Source organism: Echiichthys vipera, assembly GCF_963691815.1.
Source record: "Echiichthys vipera genome assembly, chromosome: 21".
In the NCBI taxonomy this organism is placed as follows: Eukaryota; Metazoa; Chordata; class Actinopteri; order Perciformes; family Trachinidae; genus Echiichthys; species Echiichthys vipera.
In genome coordinates, this window is record NC_139846.1 from 2,946,085 (window position 1) to 2,970,027 (window position 23,943).

General features: G+C 41.2%; 1 protein-coding gene across 2 annotated transcripts in view; it reads right to left on the reverse strand.

The window, feature by feature from the left end:
* Positions 1 to 434: 434 nt before the first annotated feature.
* Positions 435 to 23,943, reverse strand: part of LOC310963267 (palmdelphin-like) — a 65,786-nt gene continuing 42,277 nt past the window's right edge. The window contains exons 4-9 of one of the 2 annotated variants that reach the window (XR_014593686.1): positions 21,471 to 21,601; positions 12,068 to 12,182; positions 10,034 to 10,058; positions 6,922 to 7,032; positions 4,328 to 5,696; positions 435 to 2,138 (exon numbers count right to left, since the gene is read on the reverse strand). Coding sequence is in view for 1 of the 2 variants with exons in the window: in XM_083936002.1 (XP_083792128.1) it covers positions 4,393 to 5,696; positions 6,922 to 7,032; positions 10,034 to 10,058; positions 12,068 to 12,182; positions 21,471 to 21,601 (1,686 nt within the window). In the remaining variant the exon portion in view is untranslated. Of the gene's footprint in view, positions 5,697 to 6,921; positions 7,033 to 10,033; positions 10,059 to 12,067; positions 12,183 to 21,470; positions 21,602 to 23,943 lie in introns of both variants that reach the window. The other variant, XM_083936002.1, reaches the window with a different exon arrangement.

The following is a 23,943-nucleotide window of genomic DNA, read 5'->3' on the forward strand; positions in this document are numbered from 1 at the left end:
TCCACCCTCCTCAAGGTTTTTCATAATGCCACAGATAGACACAGAGAGGAAGAGAAAGCAACCAAGGATAAGTGTTTTACAAGAGGAGCAGAACAATAACATTCTCTTTACTTGGTCCTTCAATTCCGAGCAAGCCTGCTGTCCTGGCTTAATACAGAAAAGTTTAGACCTTCACACATACAGCTCTTTTAGCGCTTCCATGTTTTTTCACTGCTATTTAAAGCTGTGTACTTTTTGCTTTAAGTTGCTGCCATAAAAGCATTATTAATTAATCAATTCATAAGTTTAAACTAAACTAATTATCTCTAAAAAGAGATCTCTAAAATAATTCTCAGATGTACCAAAAACACTGTCACTATGAGTTGATGGAGAAATATTTTTAATCACAGAGGCAGTAACATCACACAGACATGTTAGTTTACACAGTTAAGCAGATATTCAAACCAAAGCATGTCTTGTTCACTGCAGCATGATCTACATCTTTACTTGAAAAAAAGCACCACCCTAATTTACAGTTTATCTAGGTTGTAACAAATGGCTTAATTAATGATAAAAACGTGATTTATGAATGTTTTGTATCATAAAAAACACAAGGTATGCAGACACCTGAACATCCTTTTCGTATGTGATTGTTGAACATATGATTCTGACACAGCAGATATTAATGTGCTACTAACGTGCTTCTGATTTCAGGCAATCCACCAAATGTCGGAACCTGTAAGTCAGAGCTTTATGCAGGCCAGTCGAGTTCTTCCACATCAAACTGGGAAAACAATTTCTTTTTGGAGCTAGCTTTGCACACATGGACCTTATCATGTTGAAACAGGAAAGCAAAGCAGGAAACAAACTCTTGACACTTATTGACACTTGCTTTTAAAATACCACTGTTTGCTAGTCATATCCAACTACAGCTTCATGAAGCATTTTCTTTATTCCACTAGATGGAGCTCTCTGTTCAACAAAGAGTTGAAAACACACTGAATAGCCATTTATTTATGTGTGTTCTCTTTAAACAAAGAGCTCCATCTAGTGGGCTCAACAAATACAACTAATGCTTCATGAAGCTTCATTTAGACATCACTACTGTTTGCTATAGTGTGAAGATTCCCCTTAATTTGAGCTACAGTAAGGGGCTAGAGACCAAACAGGCCCAGACTCAAATAACAACATACATCTGGCCACATTGTGTAGCACAGTCATAAGGCATAAAGATTAAATTTGTTTTGCCAGATTGTGAAAAAATCCCTGTCACTGATTTATCGCACAAAAAAATGATTAACAATTCCAGACTTGATGACTCGTTAGAAGGAGAGTCAGCCATTAATGAACATGACTTAAACTGAACATCTGCAGTGATACAGTCATGAGTAACTCACTTTAAAGCTGAAGTTGGTAACGTTCTATGAAAAAAAATGTTTTTATATTTTCTGGAACTGTCACTATACACTGACAGCACAATGACAAAGACAATTTGTGAAACAGCAATGTCCTGTAACTCTGCCTCCACCTTCTGTTCCCAGAGGCCTCTCTGAGTCATGTTAATGGCACCTGCTAGTTTCCACCACGCTCAAAGAAAAACAACCAATCAGAGCAAAAGGGCCTGACTCAGAGTCAATGACTGACTGACTCTGAACTCTGATCAAACTGTGAAACTAAACAGCTGATTAAATATGAATCAATATTCTGTTACTGTTTTGCATATTTCTCGTATTTAAAGTGTTTTCAGAAACATATTCTATATATCTATATATGTCTAGGGTTTAACTGTAAAATGAGAAAGTTTGTGACGAAGTCAAAACAATACCACCTGCTGACTGGCTGGGCAAGCATTTTCATTTTACCACTAAACCAGTGGCGGCCGCTGGTCTTTCAAGGAGGGGAAGCTCATCATAAATGTGTTTGTTTATTTATATGTAAATTCTACCGTTCCTTGCTTTTCAAATTAGATGATCTGTGACCTTGTCGTACCAACTAGGCATCTTTTCCAGGGACTTGACCAGTGTCCTCTCAATGGCCAGCAGAGCTAGGCTGCTTAAACGGCCTTGGCCCAGCTGGAGCTGCTGCGCCAGGCTACTGTGAAGTGTGACCACCTGTGAGTTTGGGTGATCGTGGCGGGGAAAGAGGCTCCGCAGCTGCCGCTGCTTGTTGGGGAAAGAAACCGCAGAGTGACAGATCAGAGTCGCCAAACACAACGCTAGTCGTTTTTAACAAAGACAAAGTCCACCACTCACAACTCTCCTTCTTTCAGCCACTTCCTCGCTAATTTTACTTTAGCTTAGCAGTTAGCTTCATAGCTAGTGATGGCTTCCCTCGCTCTCTAAGATCCATGAGATATTAGTTGCCAATCATCAGATATTAGTTGCCAATCATCTGGATGACTTTTTACATAATAATGACTTATCTGATGACTTCCAGTCAGGATTTAGAATGAATCATAGCACTGAGACAGCACTGGTAAAAATTACTAATGACCTTCTAAAAGCTTCAGACAAAGGACTTGTCTCTGTACTTGTTTTACTAGATCTTAGTACTGCCTTTAACACTATTGACCATTGTATCCTGCTACAGAGACTGAAGCATCTGATTGGCAATAAAGGAACCGCATTAAGCTGGTTTAAGTCTTATTCATCAGAACGATCTCAGTTTGTACATGATATTGACAAATCCTCCATGCACACTAAAGTCAGTCATGGAGTTCCACAGGGTTCTGTCCTTTGACCGATTCTATTCACCTTATATATGCTTCCCTTAGGAAATATTTTAAGGAATCCATGAATTTTCATTGTTATGCTGATGATAAAAAATTATATTTATTGATCAAACCAGAAGAAACTGATCAGTTTGATAAACTTCAAATGTGCATTAAGGAAATAAAAAGCTGGATGACCGGCAATTTTCTGATGTTAAACTCAGATAAAACTGAAGTTATCGTACTTGGCCCCGAAGGCTTCCGAACCTCAATATCTAAAGATATTGTTACTCTGGATGATGTTGTGTTGTCCTCCAGCACAACAGTAAGGAATCTTGGTGTTATTTTTGATCAGGATATGTACTTCGATTCTCACATAAAACTAACAAGGACTGCATTTTTTTCACCTCCGTAATATTATGAAAATTAGGAACATTGTGTCTCAGAAAGATGCAGAAAAACTTGTCTATGCATTTGTTACTTCTAGGCTGGACTTTTGCAACTTCTTAATATCAGGCTGCTCCAATAGGTCTAACTCTGTAAGAGTCTCCAATTGGTCCCAAAATGCTGTAGCTGGTGTGCTGACTAGAACCAGTCTAAGAGATCATATTTCACCTGTATTACTTAAAGAGCTCATAGTGCCATATAACCTGTCTAGATCGCTGCGCTCTGAAAATGCAGGGCTACTTGTTGTTCCTAGAGTCTTCAAAAGTAGTTATAGTTAGCTTATAATTATGCTGCTATAGGCCTAGTCTGCTGGGGGATAATGCTGTTCTGTGATACTCTGAGCTTCTCTCCTCTGTATCTGTATCATTCATGTCGCATCAATTCATGTTACTAATTAAACTTCTTCCCCGAGTTGTTCGTGCTTTGTAGTCTCGCAGGTCTCTGCTGATCGTGATGGTGCCTGCTGCCATGGTCCTGCATGACGCTTCCTGCTGCTATTATTACTATTACTCATATAAACTATCATTAGTCTGATAAATTATAAAATTTGTGGGACTGTTTGTCTGTCTTCCTTTGCATCCGTCTTTGTCTCTTTCTGTCCATCTGTCTGTCTTTGGGTCTGTCTTTGTCTATCTCTTTCCATCTGTCTATCTCTTCTCTCTTTCTCTCTCCTTTTCTTCCTCCCCAACCGGTCAAGACAGATATCCGTCCTCCATAGAACCGGGTCCTTTCAACGTTCCTGCCTTTTAAAGGGAAGGTTTTCGTTGCCACTGTGTGCACACGATTGCTTGATAGATACTGTATATAATAACGATAATATTATTACTACTTTTATTAGAGATAGAAGATTCATGGGGAGTTGTTGGTTCTCTGTAAATTATAAATAAGTCATAGAGTGTAGTCTTGACCTTCTCTATATGTAAACTGTCTTAAGATTAATTTTGTTATGATTTGGCTATGCAAATAAAATTGAATTGAATTGAATTGAATTAAATTGAATTGAATTGAATTAATGCATATGAAAGGCATCTGTAGAAAGGCATCTGTAGAAAGGCATCTGTAGAAGGGCGAGATGCACTGTATGTTGGATTGCCAGCAGATTATGCATTTACACACAAGATATGTTCAAACTAATGAAGACCTATAAACATGATGGGCCAGAAAGAAAGAAATGATTGCTTAACAAATCACCTAAATTCCATTCATACATTTCTTCTTCAAGGATCCAGTTTCTCAGGAAGTGGTGAAGTTTCGTCTTATCTCCCTGTTGAACAGAGCTTCATCTTCTCCATATTTATTCTTCCTGTGTTTGCAGAATCATCCATCCTCTGTCCCTGAAGGTAGGGACTTGGGTCTCCAGACTTGTGGATGAATGTTGGCTTGTGGAGCCCTAAATCATTCCAGTTTGTGTAGGTATCTTCAATCATATCTCCACAGCCTGTAACCTTGGCTGTACCCATTTTTGGCTGGAATACTTTGCTCTTGTATCCCTTTGGGTGGTATGAGAGACACTCTTCCCTGACACTTTCATTTTTATCATATTGGGTCTCGTCATCATGCTGATCACCACCCTCATCATAATTTTTAATGTTATCATCATTGTCATCATCATCATCGCTGTTGCCTATGATCACCAGCTCAGCCTGGATGTCTTCTTCATCCTCGTCCTCAGCATTCTCATAACCCATGAAGATCATGGTAACAGGTTCTGAGTCTAGCTCCTCTGGCAGGGTGTTGACAAGGTACAGAGAGGCGCTAGTCTCTGCACAGTAGGGTGAATGTCCATTAAAATTATGCAAGCTCTCTATCAAGGCATCAGGATCAACATCAGACTTGTGGCTGGCTAGTGAAGGACTATGACTATCTACACTCCTGTGAATCGGTTGCACTGGTGCTGGCATTCCTTCAGACCTGGCTTTGACTGAAACAAGGGCTGCTGGGTTTGGACTGCTCCCACCTGTCTTACTGTTGTTAAATCCTTGTGGAGTTTTGGCACCAAAGTGAGGCTGTGAACCCTTTGATTGTCCTGGAATGTGGTAGTAGGGCAGCTTGGTTTCTTCTCTTTGTCTTTGGATTATTGATGTGGAATATTTTTGGATGAGGCTAGGGCTGGCTGTTTTGCTTATGGTTTTCCATCTATCCAGGTCTTGGCTGTGCTGGCTTTTCTCTCTGAGGATTTGACCTCCATTTTTGGATGAGAGTGAGCTCTGAAAGAGGCTGGGGCTCGGTGTTTTAGGTGGTGTCCTGGGTGTTGAAGGTCTGCTACTCCCTGTGTAGGGTACAGAGTAGACAGGCTGATTGTACTGCACCTCAGTGGGTATGTTTTTATCTGTGGCCTGGTGCAGCAGCTCTTCTACCTCTGTGGTGGTCAACTCTCCAACTGCTCCATTGTGCATTTTGCATCTGTCTGGGTGGAGTGCATATACAGACTTGCGCCCATCATCATACACCTTTAGCCCTCTCTCCTGGATGGTTTCTGGAGTGATGCTTGCTGTAGACACCACCTGATTCTTGCCTGTTCTCTTGTCATGCTCCACACTAATCTCCATTGCAAATGTAGCTGAAATGGAGAAAATACTTAGATAAAGGTCTCTGAACAAAGACAAGAAAATAAATATTCTACAATGAAATGACTTGGAACTGAACATTTTTTATGTTATATTTTCATTTTACAATAGGTAGAAACACAGAAAACTTGTCTTACTTAAAATACATTCCTAATATATTGCATTTAAATTGAAATCTATTAATAGCAACCACATAACACAACATTAAATTAATCAACAGCTTTTATTTTCTAACATCCATTGGTGCCAGCTTCTCAGTTATAAGGATTATGTTTCTTTTCTTGTTTCCTATGTGATAGTGAACTGAATGTTTTGGGGCTTCAGACTGCTCAGATTTAAAGACTGGAAATTGTAAATGGCATCAACTGTTTTGACATTTTGTACACAAAAAGATGAACTGGGGAAAAATAATCAGCAGACTAGTCAGTTATAACAAATAATTGTAAGTTGCAGCCCTAGGTATATCAAATAATGTGTCTGACCAACAAATTAATATTTTGACACTTCCTTATCTTCATCCAATTAATTGACCTCATGTCACTGAATAGTAGGCTGAACATAATTTAAATTATATAGAATAATGCACATTTAACTATATTATTACTATTTAACACATACGTATTAGTGAAAAAATACAAATCTAAATTCCATGATAAACTGCAGCAGCCCATGGGTTCTGTATATGCTGAAATGTGTTTGTGAGTTGGTCCATATGGGACAAACAATATTAAGATTTGTATATCTGAACACAAAACTGCAACATGTATGCAATACATGGTTTGCTCAACATCAAGGAAAAGTATGAATACTTCCACATTAAGGCAGTTCAATTTTTTAAAAGTACCTCTTTCTCTCTGTTTCAGCCCTCCATCCAGACTAAATATATGATATGAGCGTTTATCCCTTATGAAAACGTTTCTGTCTCTGATGTGTAACTCCAACAAGGTTCCAAAATGGTAGGCATAGAAATGTTCAGTTCTCCTCAAAGTGAAATCTCATTGCTTTATAATTAGCATCCTGGTGACCAGACAGTTATGTTTAAAAAGCACAAAATGGATGTCTGCATAACCATGGAGCTAATAGACTATCTATAGTTCTATTCTATCTAAAGTTTCAATTTGACTCATTTACTCTCTCATTGTGTACCAATTGACTTTTCAACAGATAATCCTGACAGATTTATAATCAACGAGCAAAGCAGAAACTGGATGTCTGTACCTTTCTTTGGTTCTTCACTACCAGGCTCATGTATAGGAGGGGTTTTCATTGGTGTCAGTGGGATGAATGAAGGGATGTCTGGGAGTGGTGAGGGGACATTATCTGTCACATCTGAGGAGAAACATTTGACCAGTAAAAATGCATCTTGTTGAATTGAGGTGTCAAACCATTATTATGGTAAGTATTATGTAAGGGTTAATGCCCGACAAGGTGTCCAAATACCAGGCATTAATGGATGACGTGGAGGTGAGAACTGTTAGGAAGAACATTTGCCTTTGAAAGGCCATTAATAACTGATAATTGGAAACCTTGAAGCCTGCCTTTTTGTGGTAAAATTAAAACGTTTTTAAAAAATATCAACTTGTTGACCTTTGCTACTACTAGTCTACCAATACAAAACGTAATGCAACCCAGTTCAGACCAAGATTTGCAACGAGATGAGTTGACAACTACTTGCAGTGTGCAGGTCTGCAACAAACCTGCCGGTTCACAACAGTGAGACGAGGCGAGATGGTATCATCAGCTGGATATAATTTGTAGCATCATAAAATATAAATGAGGAAAGAGTTAGTGAGATACTCGCTACAGCTGCATTTCTAGTTGTGATAAAACGGCGAAAATAACGTTTTATTTCCCTGATTCACTGCTTTGTTCTGGATTACAGTGCTCGCTCTCCTTATTCATTGTATTACTCGCTCAACCCTCTCTCACTCCAGTCTCTCTCTCTCTCTCTCTCTCTCTCTCGTTCTCTCTCTCTCTCTCTCTCACACACACACACACACACACACACACACACACACACACACACACACACACACACACACACACACACACACACACACACACACACACACACACACACACACACACACACAGACACACTCGTTGAGCATCCTTCCAAAAATGCTGGACTGAATTGCAGAAGACAACATACAACATAGCAACAGAACATAACGACCAAATGCCTCTTTTTTCTCTATATTTTGGCTTCTGTCTGTTTAAAGTGATAGAAGTGAGTAGCTGGTGAGACGCAGTACTGCGGTACACCATCATACTGTTTGAGCCTGTGAATGTTCTCATTTGTCCAGGTCATCGTCATCCCCCAAGCAATTTCAGTCAAAAGCAATTGGGCTTGGTTATTTGTCTAGGAAGACGTTTCCCCTCTCATCCAAGAGGCTTCATCAGTTAATGTATGCATCTGTGCAGGCTGGGACTGGTCCAACTAACTGGTGTGGAGATCCAGGTATTTAACCTCTCACAAGGCCGATGATGTCACTAGAACACTTTGTGCTCCAAGTGCCAACAAGGCCAACTCCTAACTCCTCAGGCCTGGACTCTGCTGTCCACTTACACTTACATCTCAAGGAGGAAGCCCACTCCTTTGATGACAACAATGTCCAAATCCTGGACAGAGAGGACAGATGGTTTGAAAGAGGAGTAAAAGAAAAGTATGCAAAAGTAGAGAAACCATCGCTAAACAGAGGAGGAGGTCTGAGACACCACTTATCTCCAATTAACAATGCTGCCCTTTCATCCCTTCCCAGGAGATTCAACAATCTAACCTCAAAGAACAACTGTTCACGAATGGCCTCCTGTGACTCCAACGACTGTCATTAAGACTCAATAGAGCACTAACAAAGTCGAAACCAACTTCCCACCAATGATTGTCAATCTAACGACAGTCGTTGGCACTTGGAGCACAAGGGGTTCCAGTGACATCATCGGCCTTGTGAGAAGTTAAATACCTGGATCTCCACACCAGTTAGTTGTACCAGTTCCAGCCTGGTCAGATGCGTACATGAACTGATGAAGTCTCTTGGATGAGAGGTGAAACGTCTTCCTAGACCAATAACCAAGCCCAATTGCTTTTGACTGAAATTGCTTTGGGGATAACGATAACCTGGGCAAATGAGAACATTCACAGGCTCAAACAGTATGATGGTGTACCGCAGTACTGCGTCTCACCAGCTACTCACTTCTATCACTTTAAACAGATAGAAGCCAAAATATAGAGAAAAAAGAGGCATTTGGTCGTTACGTTCTATTGCTATGTTGTATGTTGTCTTCTACGATTTAGTCAGGCATTATTGGAAGGAGGCTCAACGAGTGTGTGTGTGTGTGTGTGTGTGTGTGTGAGAGAGCCTCAGCGCCCAAGGTAGCGGTGCGCACCGCTCAGTTTTGCCTCACTGCTGCTGCGCTCAAAATTCAAATCAGGTGAACTTTGACCTAGTTGCCTCTGACCTTTCAAAAGCTCAACCAATGAGACAGAAGCTTTGAGTGTGATGTTTACGTTTCCTAGGCAACCAGAGAGCGACATCAAGCCTGTTAGAAAGATTGAGAAAAACGTATTGTGTGTCTGAGTTTCCTGAACTATTTAACGTTACATTAGAATCATAACGGTTGTTTTAATACTAACGTTGATTCAGCCATTAACTGGGTCTCTGCGCCCAACCTCGTAGTGAGCCCAGCGCAAAACTCTTATCATGTGAAGGCCCCTTAAGTGTCTTAAGAAAAGGGCAGGATTCAGGATGTGGTTAGCCTAGCTCAGCAAAAATACTGTAACCAGGGGGAAACACGTAGCTGTTCAAATTAGGTATTGATATGTATAATATTTTAGACTTGGACAGAGCCAGTCAAATTATTTCCCCCTGCTTCCAGTCTTTATGCTAAGGTAGACTAACCACGTCCTGACTTTATTTTCATATCTCACTCAAACTTTTGCATATTCCAAGGTGTAGAACTATTTCTTAATAACTATGTTGAGATCTGAATCATTTTGTGGCCATCTGGACTTCATCATTTATCTGAGGATGTGTTGTTTATGGTCTATCCAAGCCAGGCTTCAATAATTCCTCCTGATTGTTATCTCCACATTATTTAACTTAATAAAAAACATTGTTTCTGAGGTGTTTCAAGATACCTACTGTAAATATGTATCTATTTAAATCACTGACATTCCTTTTTTGTTAATTATAATGTATGATCTATTAATAATGAATGCGAATATAGCCTATTCTTACATATATTAAGAATTTTAAGTAAAAAAAAGAAGTTAAAAAAACCCAAAACATTACAGAACCACACCACACCAAAATGCTACAAAAGTCTTTACCTTTCTGGAACTCTGCGTTTAGCTCCTACGTGTGAAGACAGAGTAGTTGAGGGTCAAAGTGGTGAGGGAAGCAGAAAGTCACACTTATTTTTCTTTCAGCTTAAATACAGACAGCAACCAGAAAGTGAATTATGCATATTAGTCCTATTGCACCGCACACCCACCATCTGAGCAAGCCATTTAGCTGTCATCTCATTCACTAAAAGCAGCCTCTCAAGGATCAAAGCACACCCACACAGTCCTCAGTGAGTGCTTCTTGTTAGAAACAAGCATAGGTTAGAAGAAGAGTCACCTGCAGCATGTGGCAAGTAGAAAACAATGATATTTTAAGTCAGCACATCTAACAGAGTTAGAGTGTTCTAGAACCTCCAAGAATATTGTGATATTTAAGCAACAGTGTGCAGTTAGCTGAGTTGTGGCTAGATGAGGTTGGTTATGGGTTTCGGCTATGCATGTGGAACTGAAGTGACATCATTAGCTATCAGCCACTAGAGTTGCAGCAAACCACTAGTATCATTCATTTCAGTTCATCATTGTTTCATTTCTTTCTATAATGGAGGTTTACCAGCTGCGACAGCAACCCTGGCATTTTATTCATTGTGTGTGTGTGTGTGTGTGTGTGTGTGTGTGTGTGTGTGTGTGTGTGTGTGTGTGTGTGTGTGTGTGTGGGTGTGTGTGTGTGTGTGTGTGTGTGTTTGTGTCATGGCAAAATGTGTACCTACTGTAGGGGAAACTACCGCAGAGGAGTATTTTGCCAGTTGTTTGTCTGTGGAAAGATTTTTCTCACTGCAAGATACAGTCACAAACCTTTACAGGTGTGTAGTTGAGATCACAATGAAGGCCAAGTTTGAAAATGGGTGTCATCCAAGCAGGGGGGCCGACATAGGAAAGGGTCCCACCAACACGCACACTTTACTAGTGATGTCCAAATGAAGCTTCATGAAGCATTTTCTTCATTTTCTGAGTCCACTAGATGGTGCTCTCTGCTCAACAAAAGGGTTGAAAACACACTGAATCACCATTCATTGAGCCTTTCTCTTTAAACCAAGAGCTCCATCTAGTGGACTGAACAAATACAACTAATGCTTCATGAAGTTTCATTTGAACATCACTAGTCATTGCTCCACCACTGGCCTGATTTGGAATCAAAGCTGATGTGAGCTCATTGCAAGATGCTCTCCAGGTTAAAATAAAGTTAATTGTTTGAAAGAAGAAATATACATTACGAAACAAGGGGTGACTTAAATAAATATACTTATACTTGGTGTTAATGTTGCTGTTTCCCAATTCCATACTCCATACTAACAAATGCACATACAAACGTAATGCAACCCAGCCTTCGGTCTAAACAAAGTGTTTAGAACATGAAATAACACTGCACACACAATTATAAACTTTAATCTGAAACTGTGATAATGATGCAGCATCAAACAGCATTGGCCAATCAAATATGCACTAACTTAGATTCTAATACTAGCAGTACTGTACAAATACCATTGTTGAGCTTTTATGTGCCCAGTGACATATACGGAAACCATTCACTCTCAAAGTCACACCTACGGGCCATTTAGATTTCACATAACCTGAACAATAGACTGTTGACTAGTAATGATTAAATTGTTAACTCTACAGCTCTTTATTCACTGTGACTAATAACAAAATTTCATAACTGAAGGCAGTAATGGCACCAGCGAGAAGGGACATAATAATCAAAAGAGAAGCCACGCTGAAACAACCTTTAAGTGCACAGTGTTTTCTACATCAGTGTCTGTCAGGAGCAGCTACAGTTCTCTCCCAACATATCCATTAGGAGCAATGTTTGAAATATACAAACCCATGTCTTTACTTCACTTTATTCTCACATCAGGAATCAGCAAATGGTGTTTGTTTAAAGCTAAAGGATTGATACCATAGATAGCATCATGAGTCATTGCCTTGAGGTAAAAAGTTGTGTTTTTATCAGCAAGCAACACACAGTAGTAAGAGACCGCAAAGCAAGCACAGTATTATAAGGCAGCCATTAATTGAGCCTACCTTGATAATGTCCTCAGCTGTCCTCTCCACCTCCTTTAACCGTTTCAGAACGACTTCTTCATTGGCAGAGATGTTGAGCTCCTGTGATTCCAATGCCTCAATCTCCTTCTCTATTCTGTGAAAGAGAGGAATGAACTGTGTTGATTTCTGGAACAAGCACTAGCAGAATAGCATTTTCAGAAATTATTAACTAACAGCAGCAGCAAGGAGTATTTAAATGGGTTTTTATAAAGCAAGCACAACACACTTTCTTCAGGGCTCCTGAAAAATCCATGTCAGCTGCATAGATGAAGGAAGGAATGAAAGGAGGAGGGCTGAAAAATAGAAAGGAAAGAAGGAAAATAGGAAAGGATGAATGTTGAAAGATGGGAAGTAGGGAAGAAAGGAAAAGTTACGAAGGGAGGAAGGAATATTTGGAAAGGAGGAAGGCTTGACAATAGGAAGGAAGGGAGATACAGAAGAAATAAGAAAGGAAGGTAGAAAGAAAGGGATGAAGGCAAGATACAAAAGAGAAGATAAAAAGAAATGAAGTAAGAAAGGAATGATGAGAGGAAGGAATGATGGAAAGGGAGTACGATACAAAGCAAAGAAAGAAGGAAGGAAGGAAAGTAAGATATGAATAAATAAATGACAATAGAAGAAGGAAGGAATAATGAAAGAATTTTAGGAAGAAAAGATAGAGAGGAAGAGAGGAAGGAAGAATATAAAAAAGGAGGAAAGAAAGATAGGATGGAAGAGACTGGAGCATCTAATTGGCATTAAAGGAACCGCATTACGCTGGTTTAAGTCTTATTTATCAGATAGATCTCAGTTTGTACATGTTAACGACAAATCCTCCATGCACAGTAAAGTCAGTCCCACAGGGTTCAGTCCTTGGACTGGTTCTATTCACCTTATATATGCTTCCCTTAGGAAATATTATAAGGAAACACTCCATACATTGTTATGCTGATGATACACAATTATATGTGTCGATCAAACCAGAAAAAAACGATCAGTTAGCTAAACTTCAAATGTCAATTAAGGACATAAAAACCTGGATGACCTGCAATTTTCTGATGTTAAATTCAGAAAAAAGGAAGTTATTGTACTTGGCCCCAAAGGCTGCCGAAACTCAATAGCTAAAGCTATTTTTACTCTGGATGATGTTATGTTGTCCTCCAGCAGCACAGTAAGGAATCTGGGTGTTATTTTTGATCAGTATATGTCCTTCGATTCTCACATAAAATTAATGACAAGGCCTGCATATTTTCACCTGCGTAATATTGTGAAAAATAGGAACATTGTGTCTTAGAAAGATGCAGAATAACTAGTCCATGCATTTGTTACTTCTAGGCTGGACTATTGCAACTCCTTATTATCAGGCTGCTCCAATAAGTCTGTTAAGAGTCTCCAGTTGGTCCAAAATGCTGCAGCTCGTGTACTAACTAAAACAACTCAAAGAGAACATATTTCTCCTGTCTTCGCTTCTTTGCACTGGCTACCTGTAAAATCTAGAATATAATTTAAAATCCTTCTTCTTACCTACAAAGCTCTTATTGGTCAGGCTCCGTCATATCTTAAAGAGCTCATAGTACCGTATTACCTGACTAGATCACTGTGCTCTGAGAATGCAAGGCTACTTATCGTTCCTAGAGTCTCCAAAAGTAGAATGGGAGGCAGAGACTTCAGTTACCAAGCTCCTCTCCTCTGGAACTAACTCCCAAGTGTTATTCGGGAGGCAGACACTGTCCCTATGTTTAAGCGTAAACTTAAACTTTCCTTTTTGATAAACCTTACAGCTAAGTGTCGTCTTTACCTACTTTGTAAAGTACTGAGATAACTTTTGTTATGATTTGGCACTATATATAAAATTGAATTGAATTGAATTGAATTGAAGATAGAAAGAAAGGAAGGAATGATATGAAGTAAGGAAATGTGTCATGATCACATCATGGCAGCCCTTCTCCTTTTTAGTCGCTGTGTTTTGTCTCTCTCTGTCTCTTTTTTCTTGTATGTGCTCCCCTCTCTGTGTTTTCCTTGTGAGCTGGTTTTCCAGGCAGCCTGATCCAGGTGGATCTCGTTGGCACTAATCACCTGCCTTCCTGTTTATTAAGCCCGACCTGAGTCTCATTCAGGGCCAGATCGTTTCTCCAGATACTGCATCAGCAGAGTGGTACGTTTCGTGATCTTTGGCTTCCCATGTACCTAGTTATTCCTACTCTTCTCTGTGTACCTCTGTGTTATTGCTCCTGTGCTTCTTTACCTCAGTCACCCGTGATCCTGTCTACCTGTCTGCCTGCCTGCCGCTTGTGTTCTCCCTGTGACCACCTCACAATCGTTTTCAACCAGAAGGACGGCATTGCCTCATGGAGAGACGCTCCATTTGGAGTTGAGAATTCACCGACACTGGACATGCTCAGGAAAGCACCGCACTCACTTCACTCCCGCTGATTTTCCCCTCGTGCACTAGACACTTTTGTATATAGTATTTTCACCAATTAAAACACTTAAACCTGACTCTGTTTTCCGTGTCTGCATTTGGGTCCCAGTCCTTTGTGTTTTCCCTGTCACCGTTTGTGACAGAATGATCTGGACCCAGCAGACACTGAAGCAGACCCTCAGATTGTTTCCGTCCGCCACGGCATCCTGCTTGGCCAACATCCCCAGATGCTGCAAGATCCTGCAGCGCCTGCTGGAGAACCGGCTCTATGTAAAGGCGTTGAAGTGTGGACAACTGTTCCAGTCAGTGGTACGGCCGACACCTGTTCCCAAGTTCCAGATGGCGGTCCAGTCGACACCTGTTCCAGTCGGCGGTCCGGTCGACACCTGTTCCCGAGTTCCAGTCGGCGGTCCGGTCGGCACCTGTTCCAGTCGACGGTCCGGTTGACACCCGTTCCAAGGTTCCTGTCGGCGGTCCGGTCGACACCTGTGTCAGTCTGGGGTCCGGTCGACACCCGTTCCTGAGTTCCAGTTGGCGGTACAGCCGACACCTATTCCTGAGTTCCAGTCGGAGGTCCGGTCGACACCCGTTCCCGAGTTCCTGTCGGCTGTCTGGTCGACACCCCTTCCCGAGTTCCTGTCGCCGGTCTTGTCGACACCTCTTCCAGTCGGCGGTCTGTTCGACACCTGTTCCAGTCGGAGGTCCAGTCAACACCCCTGCCCGAGTTCCTGACGGCGGTCCAGTCGACACCTGTTTCAGTCGGCGGTCCGGTCGACACCTATTCCAGTCGGCTGTCCGGTCGACACCTCTTCCAGTCGGCTGTCTGGCCGACACCTGTTCAAGATAGCGGTCCGGCCGACACCTATACCCGAGTTCCAGTCGGACGTCCGGTCGACACCTGTTCCCGAGTTCCTGTCGGCGGTCTGGTCGACACCTGTTTCAGTCGGCGGTCCGGTCGACACCTATTCCAGTCGGCTGTCCGGTCGACACCTCTTCCAGTCGGCTGTCTGGCCGACAGCTGTTCAAGATAGCGGTCCGGCCGACACCTATACCCGAGTTCCAGTCGGCAGTCCAGTCGACACCTGTTCCAGTCGGCGGTCCGGTCGACACCCCTTCCCGAGTTCCTGTCGGTGGTCCGGTCGACACCTGTTCCAGACGGCGGTCCGATCGACACCTGTGCCAGTCGGGGGTCCGGTCGACACCTGTTCCCGAGTTCCAGTCGGCAGTCCGGTCGACACCCGTTCCAGAGTTCCTGTCGGCTGTCCGGACGACATCCCTTCCCGAGTTCCAGTCGGCGCTCCATTTGGAGTTGAGAATTCACCGACATGGACACGCTCAGGAGAGCACCGCACTCACTTCTCCCTCGCTGCTTTTCCCCTTGTGCACTGGACACTTTTGTACATAGTATTGTCACAAATTAAAACACTTAAACCTGACTCTATTCGTGTCTCCGTGTCTGCATTTGGGTCCCAGTCTTTTGTGTTTTCCCCGTCACTGTTCATGACAAAATGCAAGTAGAAAGGAAGATAGGAAGGAATGAGGAGAAATTGGAAGGAAAGGAAGGAAGATAGAAAGAAGGAAGATGTGAAGGAAGAAAAAATAAGGAAGTAGGATAGAGGGAATAGGGAGAAGGGAGATTGGATGGAAAAAAGATAGAAAGAATAAAGACAGATAGGCAGGAAGGAAATATTAAGAAGGAAGTAAATGAAATGATAAGAAGGAAGGAAAGGGGGAAATAAGGAAGTAAGGGGAGGGAGGGAGGAAGGAAGGAAAGGGGGAAATGAGGAAGGAAGATATGAAAAAGAAGAAAGACAGAGGAATGATGGAAGATAGTGCTTTCCTTTCTATCTTCTGTCTTATCTTTTCCTATTTTCCTTCCTTCCTTCCTACCCTATGTTATTTCCTATCCTGTCTCATAGAGAGATAGGCTTCTAAAATGTGCCTGCTCCAAATAAAGGCCTGGTACTCTGCAATCAAGGATAATAAAGGCATTGTTCACTCGAGTTTTGCAGGTAACCATGGCATTTGCACTTTGTTTGTATTGAGGAAGTTGAGCAGATGATTGATCCCAGTATGTTTTGTTTGTTTTAGTGCTACTCACTCACTCAGCGACATACTTTACTTAATTTACTGCAGGTTTGAGCCTCACTTTGATGCGGTTTGAAAAACAATGTGGGGATGAGGGGGTTACATGTTTACATTATTGTAAGAGTAATGTCTTTTTTTTTAAATAAAAAATGAAATTAGGGGTGGGCAAAAAAAATTGATTCATGTAAAAATCTAAATTGGATGTTTACAAACTCTTTTTCTGTCTCACCGTGCGCACTTAACGGCCTCCGTAGTACACCGTTGCAGAAAACTAACGGCTAATCATTTACTACAGGAGCCGTTTAGCTCAAACATGCAGAGAACACCTGGTAGTTTGATCAGATCGAGGTCATGTTCCCACCACAAACTAATCGCTCCAGAGTTCATTTGAGACCGAGCCGAAAACACCTCCTCAGAGGGTGCGATTGTTTTGGTCCTAACCTGAGTGTGATTACTGTGTTCACTCTGGGAAAACAAACCTGAGCAGGTGTGAAAACGCCCAAACTGTAAAAAGCCCAATATGAATTTGAGGCTGCCGAAACTAAGAGTGGATTGTATTTGTAGTGATTCAATTGTATGGCTTGTGTATATTTATATTGATTGTTGTAATAAGTTTCTTATAACTCATATAAACCAGATTCTGTAACATTTAGCTTTTTCATAGTAGTGCTGGTGTTATTGTATAGAGATTGGATAACATCTGTTGGGCTGTGGCCACTTTGAGGTTTTGACACATAAGCAGGTGGATGGACACATTCAGGTTCAGGGTCCTTTTCTGCAGCAATGACAAATCTTTGTACCTGTAATCTGAAATATGCATTTATGGTTTATGAACATGTTTGAACAGACTTCCTAGGAAAATCCTATGGACACGTAGAGCTGTAATAATACCTTTTTTCCTGATCATGCAATATTCATTCAAAATAATCAACATTATTCAGATAATTGTTTCGGGATCATGATAAACTAAAGCGTGTTTTATGCTGTAATCACAAAATAATAATTAAAAAATAATGACATTTAAAGTCTCTCTAGCCTCCCATAGCAAGACATAATTTGGATAATTTAAAGTCTAAATAGACTAAAAGAAAAAGAATGAAATGGATCAAATTTTGAAATGTGACATGTCCTTCCTTCATGCTTTGCTGCACATTGTTCAAAGGATTTACTTACAGCAGTACAACGGTCTGTGTTAAGATAGAGGATGTGAAGATTGCATGTGTTGTTACTACAAACACTAAGCCGGGGCTAAGTAGTAAAACTGTCTGTGCTTTGACTGACACACATGCTGCTGACAGGTCATTGAGGTGAATCCGTCTGCTCCTAATCCCTCACTGCTTCCCAAAGTGGATCACAAACACACAAACACAGGCACAGGGCAGCCTCCAGGTTGTAGAACAAGCCTATCAGTGAGTGGGTGATGGTTCAAAGCACTTTGTGTCCCGTGCTCCCAAAAATGACATCTGTTTGCAAAACTGTCTTAGTGTGTATTCTGAGTCTGACCTGGTATCAACATTGGTCTGAGTGATCCGATCCCAGGTGGATAGCTCTCAGTCTTTCTGTTCACACCTGTGTCTCCACATGCATCTTCAGTGACCACTTGTGATCTGATTCCACTTCCCCGCTCTGTTTGTAAATCCCCACGTACATAATTTCTGTTTAGGATATAAAGATAACCAATATATTTGAATCCAAAAATCATGTTTGTTAATGGTGTGTGTGAATTTCAGTTGTTCCTCTTTCACATAAATCATTATTACCGAAACGTGAGATGACTCATCAAAGAGCATTTTCCTACTTCCTACTTTTCTCTCTCACAAACAAACCTCCCAATGTGGTTTTTGACATTGGACCTCAATGCGTCCTCAGTTCGTCCTGAGAGTGTTTTCACCTGTAGTTAGAGCTGTGCACTTGTGTTCGGATCACTCAGACCGCATGTTAGTGCCAGGTGCTATCCAAATTAAGCATTTTAGATGCAGATCTCTGTTCAACAAAGGGTTGAAAACACATTGAATAACCATTCATTGGGCCTTTCTCCTTAAACCAAGAGCTCCATCTAGTGCAGGGATTCTTGAGATCTGGGACAAAACATGTATGTGTCATAAATCAAAGTTTTTTGCTTAAAATGTGCAGAATATATTTTTAAAAACCTAACCAAAATCCTAAACAGGTCAAGGACAGCACCACAAAGTGTGTTTTGATGTTGTCTAACATTATGTTTGTATTATACTGTAAATTATATATGTGACCAGTGCCTACCAAAAAAAAAAAAAAGAATGTCCGGGAGCGGGGCTCATCACAATCCAATGCTTAACAAAGTCCAAAAACTAATTGTAAATTAAACTTTTTCAATTTTATGTGTAATTAAGTAGTATTTATTTCACAAACATTAATAATAATAATGTTTGTTATGTACTTTCTGGTCAATTGAAAAGGTGTCCAGAGTTTTCATCAACACCATCAGACTTTTTTAAATTGGGTAAAAAAAACAGGGATAATTTAGGGCAGCTATAACTCAAAGTGCCCCATTCCTTCCTCCTTTGTCTTCGTGGTGACATGAGAAAAGTTTAGCTCTGGTAAGTTTTTAATAATCCTTTAAATTCCATATCTATTTACTAATGTCTCCTGTGAGACTGCCATGTGATATAAGGAGAAATGTGCTTTTTTGTCAACACCATTAGACGTCAACACCATCAAAATTTGTGTCCGATGATGTTGATGCTTTCTCTGATGGTGTCGACAAATGCCCTTTTAGTGTCTATTTTAATCATTTTAATGTTGTTTATACCAATTATATTACTTCTTATGCATGTTTATTGTTATTTAGGTTTCTTCTGTCAAACCTAAAAACCTAGTTGTGATACACAGTAGTGTACCTGAATGTGTTTAAAGTGGTAATAAAGTGGTGCATGCTTATCAGGGTATTCAGGTTAGAATGGCTAAGCAGAAGTTGTCCACTGAAGAACGAAGGAGAAGGAATAGAGAGTATCAAAAGAGAAGGAAAGGAAAAATTGACTGTAAGCCTGAATTGAAATAGGAAAAAAAGGGTGAACAAGGGCAAAATTAAAAAGATCAACAATTTGGAAGGGAAAAAAGAGGCGTAACACTCCACCACATAGTAGGTATTAGCAGCCGGGTATCACTGCAAAGTGTGAAATAGATACGTTGGTCCACCTCACAAAGCGTGAGTGGCATGTTTTGCCTGACCAAAGTGTGAAGAGTGCATGCTTTCTTCTGCCCATCTAAATGAATGGAGGAATAGCTCCAACAGGAGGCAACCCGTTCTCCAAGCATTTCATGAAATATGAAAGCATGAGACGTAAGCCAGGGGAGCTGGGTTCAAGTCTTGTCTGTACTAAACTAATCCACGGCCTTTATTCTAATCCTAACTGTTTTTCCTGCCTTACCATAACCAAAATTTCTAGTGAGAAATATACAAAACGTGACATTCATGGTTTGCAAGGTGGACCAACTTATCTATTTCACGCTTTGCGAGGTGGACCAACGTATCTATTTCACGCTTTGTGAAGTGGACCAACGTATCTATTTTACACTTTGTCGTGATACCGGGTTGCCTTTAGACAACAGCATTTAGGAGGTTCTTTTAAACAATTGATGTTTTGAACTAGATGATCCAAGGAGGGAATTAAGGCCCATCGACACGGAAACATGTTTTCCTATAACCGCACAACTTTAGTATCCTTTTGGCCGACCATCTACACCTAGCCGGCGTTATTGGAGCCTGAAAACGCTATCTTTTGAAACTGTCTGGATGCCCAAACTGCATACTTTGATAAATGATTATGCATCTGCATTGCCCCACCTCAGACCTCTAACCCCTGCGGCGTCACATAACAACAACAGTGCTGCTGCGTGAGAGGAGAGAGACAGACCCATAGACTGTTTACTGAAGTGCATGGGAATTAATTAGGCCGACCACATATTTCTTCCTTTTCCCTAATGCTAAAGAAGTCAAAGAAGTGAAGTCGCTTAATTGGTCGCTTTTCATAAATAAAGTTGCTAAGAAGGTGTGAAAAATCTTGCAAGAATGTGCTTGCCTGTGAGTGCTTTGGGACGGGGAAGGGGCTCACAGCAGCACCTGCTGCTCGTTGAGGAGACTAACTGCGTGATTCGTGCATCAGAGTTGAAAACACCAGAAAAGTCTCCAATAACACAAGAAACAGTTGACAGATTTCTCTCTAGGATGTTTACAGCGTCTCTTGCCTCTTCTTCGCCGTTGTTGGTGTATTTCTGCGGCAGTTACAGTGCCACATACAGGCCTGGCATGTGTACTACAGTGCTTTTTTGGGTGGTTTCACTGGTTTCGTGTGGTCACTTCTTTTTACATTTAGGGGCATGACCTCTTGAGTGACAGGTTTGGTAAGAGGAAATGAGGCGGAGTCAAAGTCTGACAAGATGGCGACTCCCGTAGGAGAAGGCGATTGGATCAAGTTGAGAGAACGGATCCCGACGGGTATGCTACATTCATTTTTTATACAGTCTATGTGTACAACCTGTTTGTTCTGCTCAAAATTATCTTGTATGTGTCTTGGATTTAAACATTCAGTTACAGGGATTTCTCTGTTCACTAACCATGATGTAATAGGCAAGACTCTGTGGTGCCCTTACGTTTAAAACCAATCCTACGCCTTGTATGAAGCTTTAATGATAGATTTTTTATTAGTTTCAGTTATTTGAAATGAATTTGCTCATGTATTAATTGCAGTATTCATTTATTACTTTTGTCTGTTTCTATAGTGAGATTTCAGACCTCATTAGTAGAATAGTTAAATAGGCCAAGAGTACTCCTGAAATAACAGAAAGAAGCGCCAGCTCTCTGCCTGGTGTGTGCAGTGTGGGATATACTGTGGGAGTATGCAGTTTTCGGGTTACCTGATGATGTTGCTCTTTAGCTGGTCACTCTGCTGCTCTTCGTCCTGAGCCTGAAGCTTCATGGCCTCCTGTTCCTCTTCTGACTGCTGAGTCAGACCATCCATCAGCCACTGCTCCCGCAGTGCTTTCTTCTGTCAATCAAACACACCAACACACAGGCACCTTCAGGCTTTAGGTACCACAAGAGTATTCAGACTTCTATTCATATTTCAATCTTTCCAGGCCTCTCCACTAAGTGCCCTCAGAGTAAGTATAATGATGTGATCACACCAGCTGCGATGGACACGATAGAAGCAGCGTGATTTCATACAAAGTCAATCTACGGTCCAAATATGATCCAAATATGATCCAAATATGATCAAGCAGAGCGTTACTTGCGTTTCTTGCGATTTCATCACATCTATTCCATGCAGTGTGATCACAGCATGAGAGTTCAGTTGTACTTTAAGAGAAGCGTTATAGCTCAGACCATTTTATTTCTGGTAATCTATAGTTCAGTTGATGATAGGTGGAATTTTAGAAGCAAAGTAACTCTTGGTGTGATGATCTTGTGGATCTGTGGATCTGGTCTGTGTTCTGTGGATCGTGTATCATGGATGTTTTAAGTTAACCATATGGACTCACTTAGTGAGGATGGAACCAGGGGCCCATGTCAGCAGGACCCTAGCCTAGGTCAGAAGGATAATAATGAAGGAATGATATTCTTATGAGTTATATTTCAACTTGGTGCCAGAAAGTCTGGTAAACAACTTGCATAATATATATGTGCATCTGTTAATCAAGTATATGCTGAATGAACTGAGTATATGATATGTGGTTTTATCTGAATGCGAAGAGAGAGACTTGCATTGTATCGCCCAGCATACCGCAGTGCCAATTTCCTGAACAGAAGATCCTGTGTTTGTCCTCTTTGATGTCCATCTTTCCTAGTCATGCTATCAGGTAAGTTCAAATCTCTCACCATTAATCACCTTTTCAAATGTGTTACATCTTCTTGAGCTAATTTGGAACTCCAGACAAATGGCTACTGACTATCAATGTGTTAATAAATGCACTACCACACAGTATCTGCAAAAGAGGGCATGTGGTCAGTTTGTCAGTAAGAGGAGAATAGTTCAGACACTTGAAGCTAAGTGCTAAATGCACCTTTAATTGAAAGCTTATATATTTGACGGGTTATTGATAAATTGAAGAAATGTTCTAACATTAACTAACTTTACCTTTTTATTACACTGATAAGAATACACTGTTGTGACAGTTCAAAGATGCACATGCGTTATCATTTCCCCTCCCCACTATTAAAGTTACTGTAGGCAACTATGAGAGCTGGTAAAAAATGTTCTGCTCATTTCGGTGGCTTTCACTGCACTCACAGTAATACATCTTTTCAAGCGGTAGTGCTAAACCACGATCAGTACAGATGTTCTTCCTTTCATTTGACCTAAGATCTGCCTGAATGCCGTAGCATTAAGGGCGGTCAAACATGACTTTTTTCTTGTACATTTTACTGGATGCAGTAGCTGCAGTGCACACCAGGTGGCACATGTGAGCAGCGCAGATGAGTTATACAGTCTATGGTAAAGATGGCAATGGGAGAAACAAGATGAAAACACATGGGAAAGAATCACAGCCCTCTATAAAATTATCTGCTGGACTTTTACAGTATACTTACACATTACAGAGTCTTAATTTTATAGAGGGCATGTTATGTTATGTGTTATGACCAGAGACGTATAATAAAATAAGTGTACAGACATGCTTCCAGCCAAGTCTGAGTGTGCACCTAAACCTTCAGTTATACAGTTTATGGTCTCAGTCTCTAGTTTCCAGTCTTCTTCAATACAGAATGCTGTTCAATTAGACAATTATGATGCCATTTGGGAGTAAAATAGATCGAAAGCAGCGGATGCTTTAGGGTGGGGCTGCACGGCCACCGGTCAGTCAGGATATGTGTAAACATAGTTGTATGTGTATCCACGGCACTGTGGACTTTAAGGACGCACTCACACTGTCCATCCGTACCGTGCCCCAGGACGTTACACGGCCAAAGTCTAGTTCATTTGACCAGTGTGAATGCTCCTAGAAATACGCTTGGCATCCACGGCCCGTTTGGGAGAGGTGGGATTTGTAAAGCACGTTTGCACATGTATGAGCACGAGCGTGGGCACGGGTACGAGCACGAGCAGGAGGCCTACGGCAGTTCTGATGTAATTTCATGTGCGCCTGTTCGGACATAGAAAAAAAGAAGGATGGACCATGCACGGACATTTAAAACAGTGGAGGCGGAAGGTTCACGTTGGTGTGATGCAGAGGTGGAGTGTTTACTGCAGATTTGGTCGATGACGTATAGGCAGGCAAGAAGCATTCCGCCGAGGCCCAGGTAATGTGATACAAACAGGCCTGGCCCGTGGGGGGAGAGGGAGGGGGAGACAAGTACCCTAAAGCACGGGGCACAGTACGGATGGACAGTGTG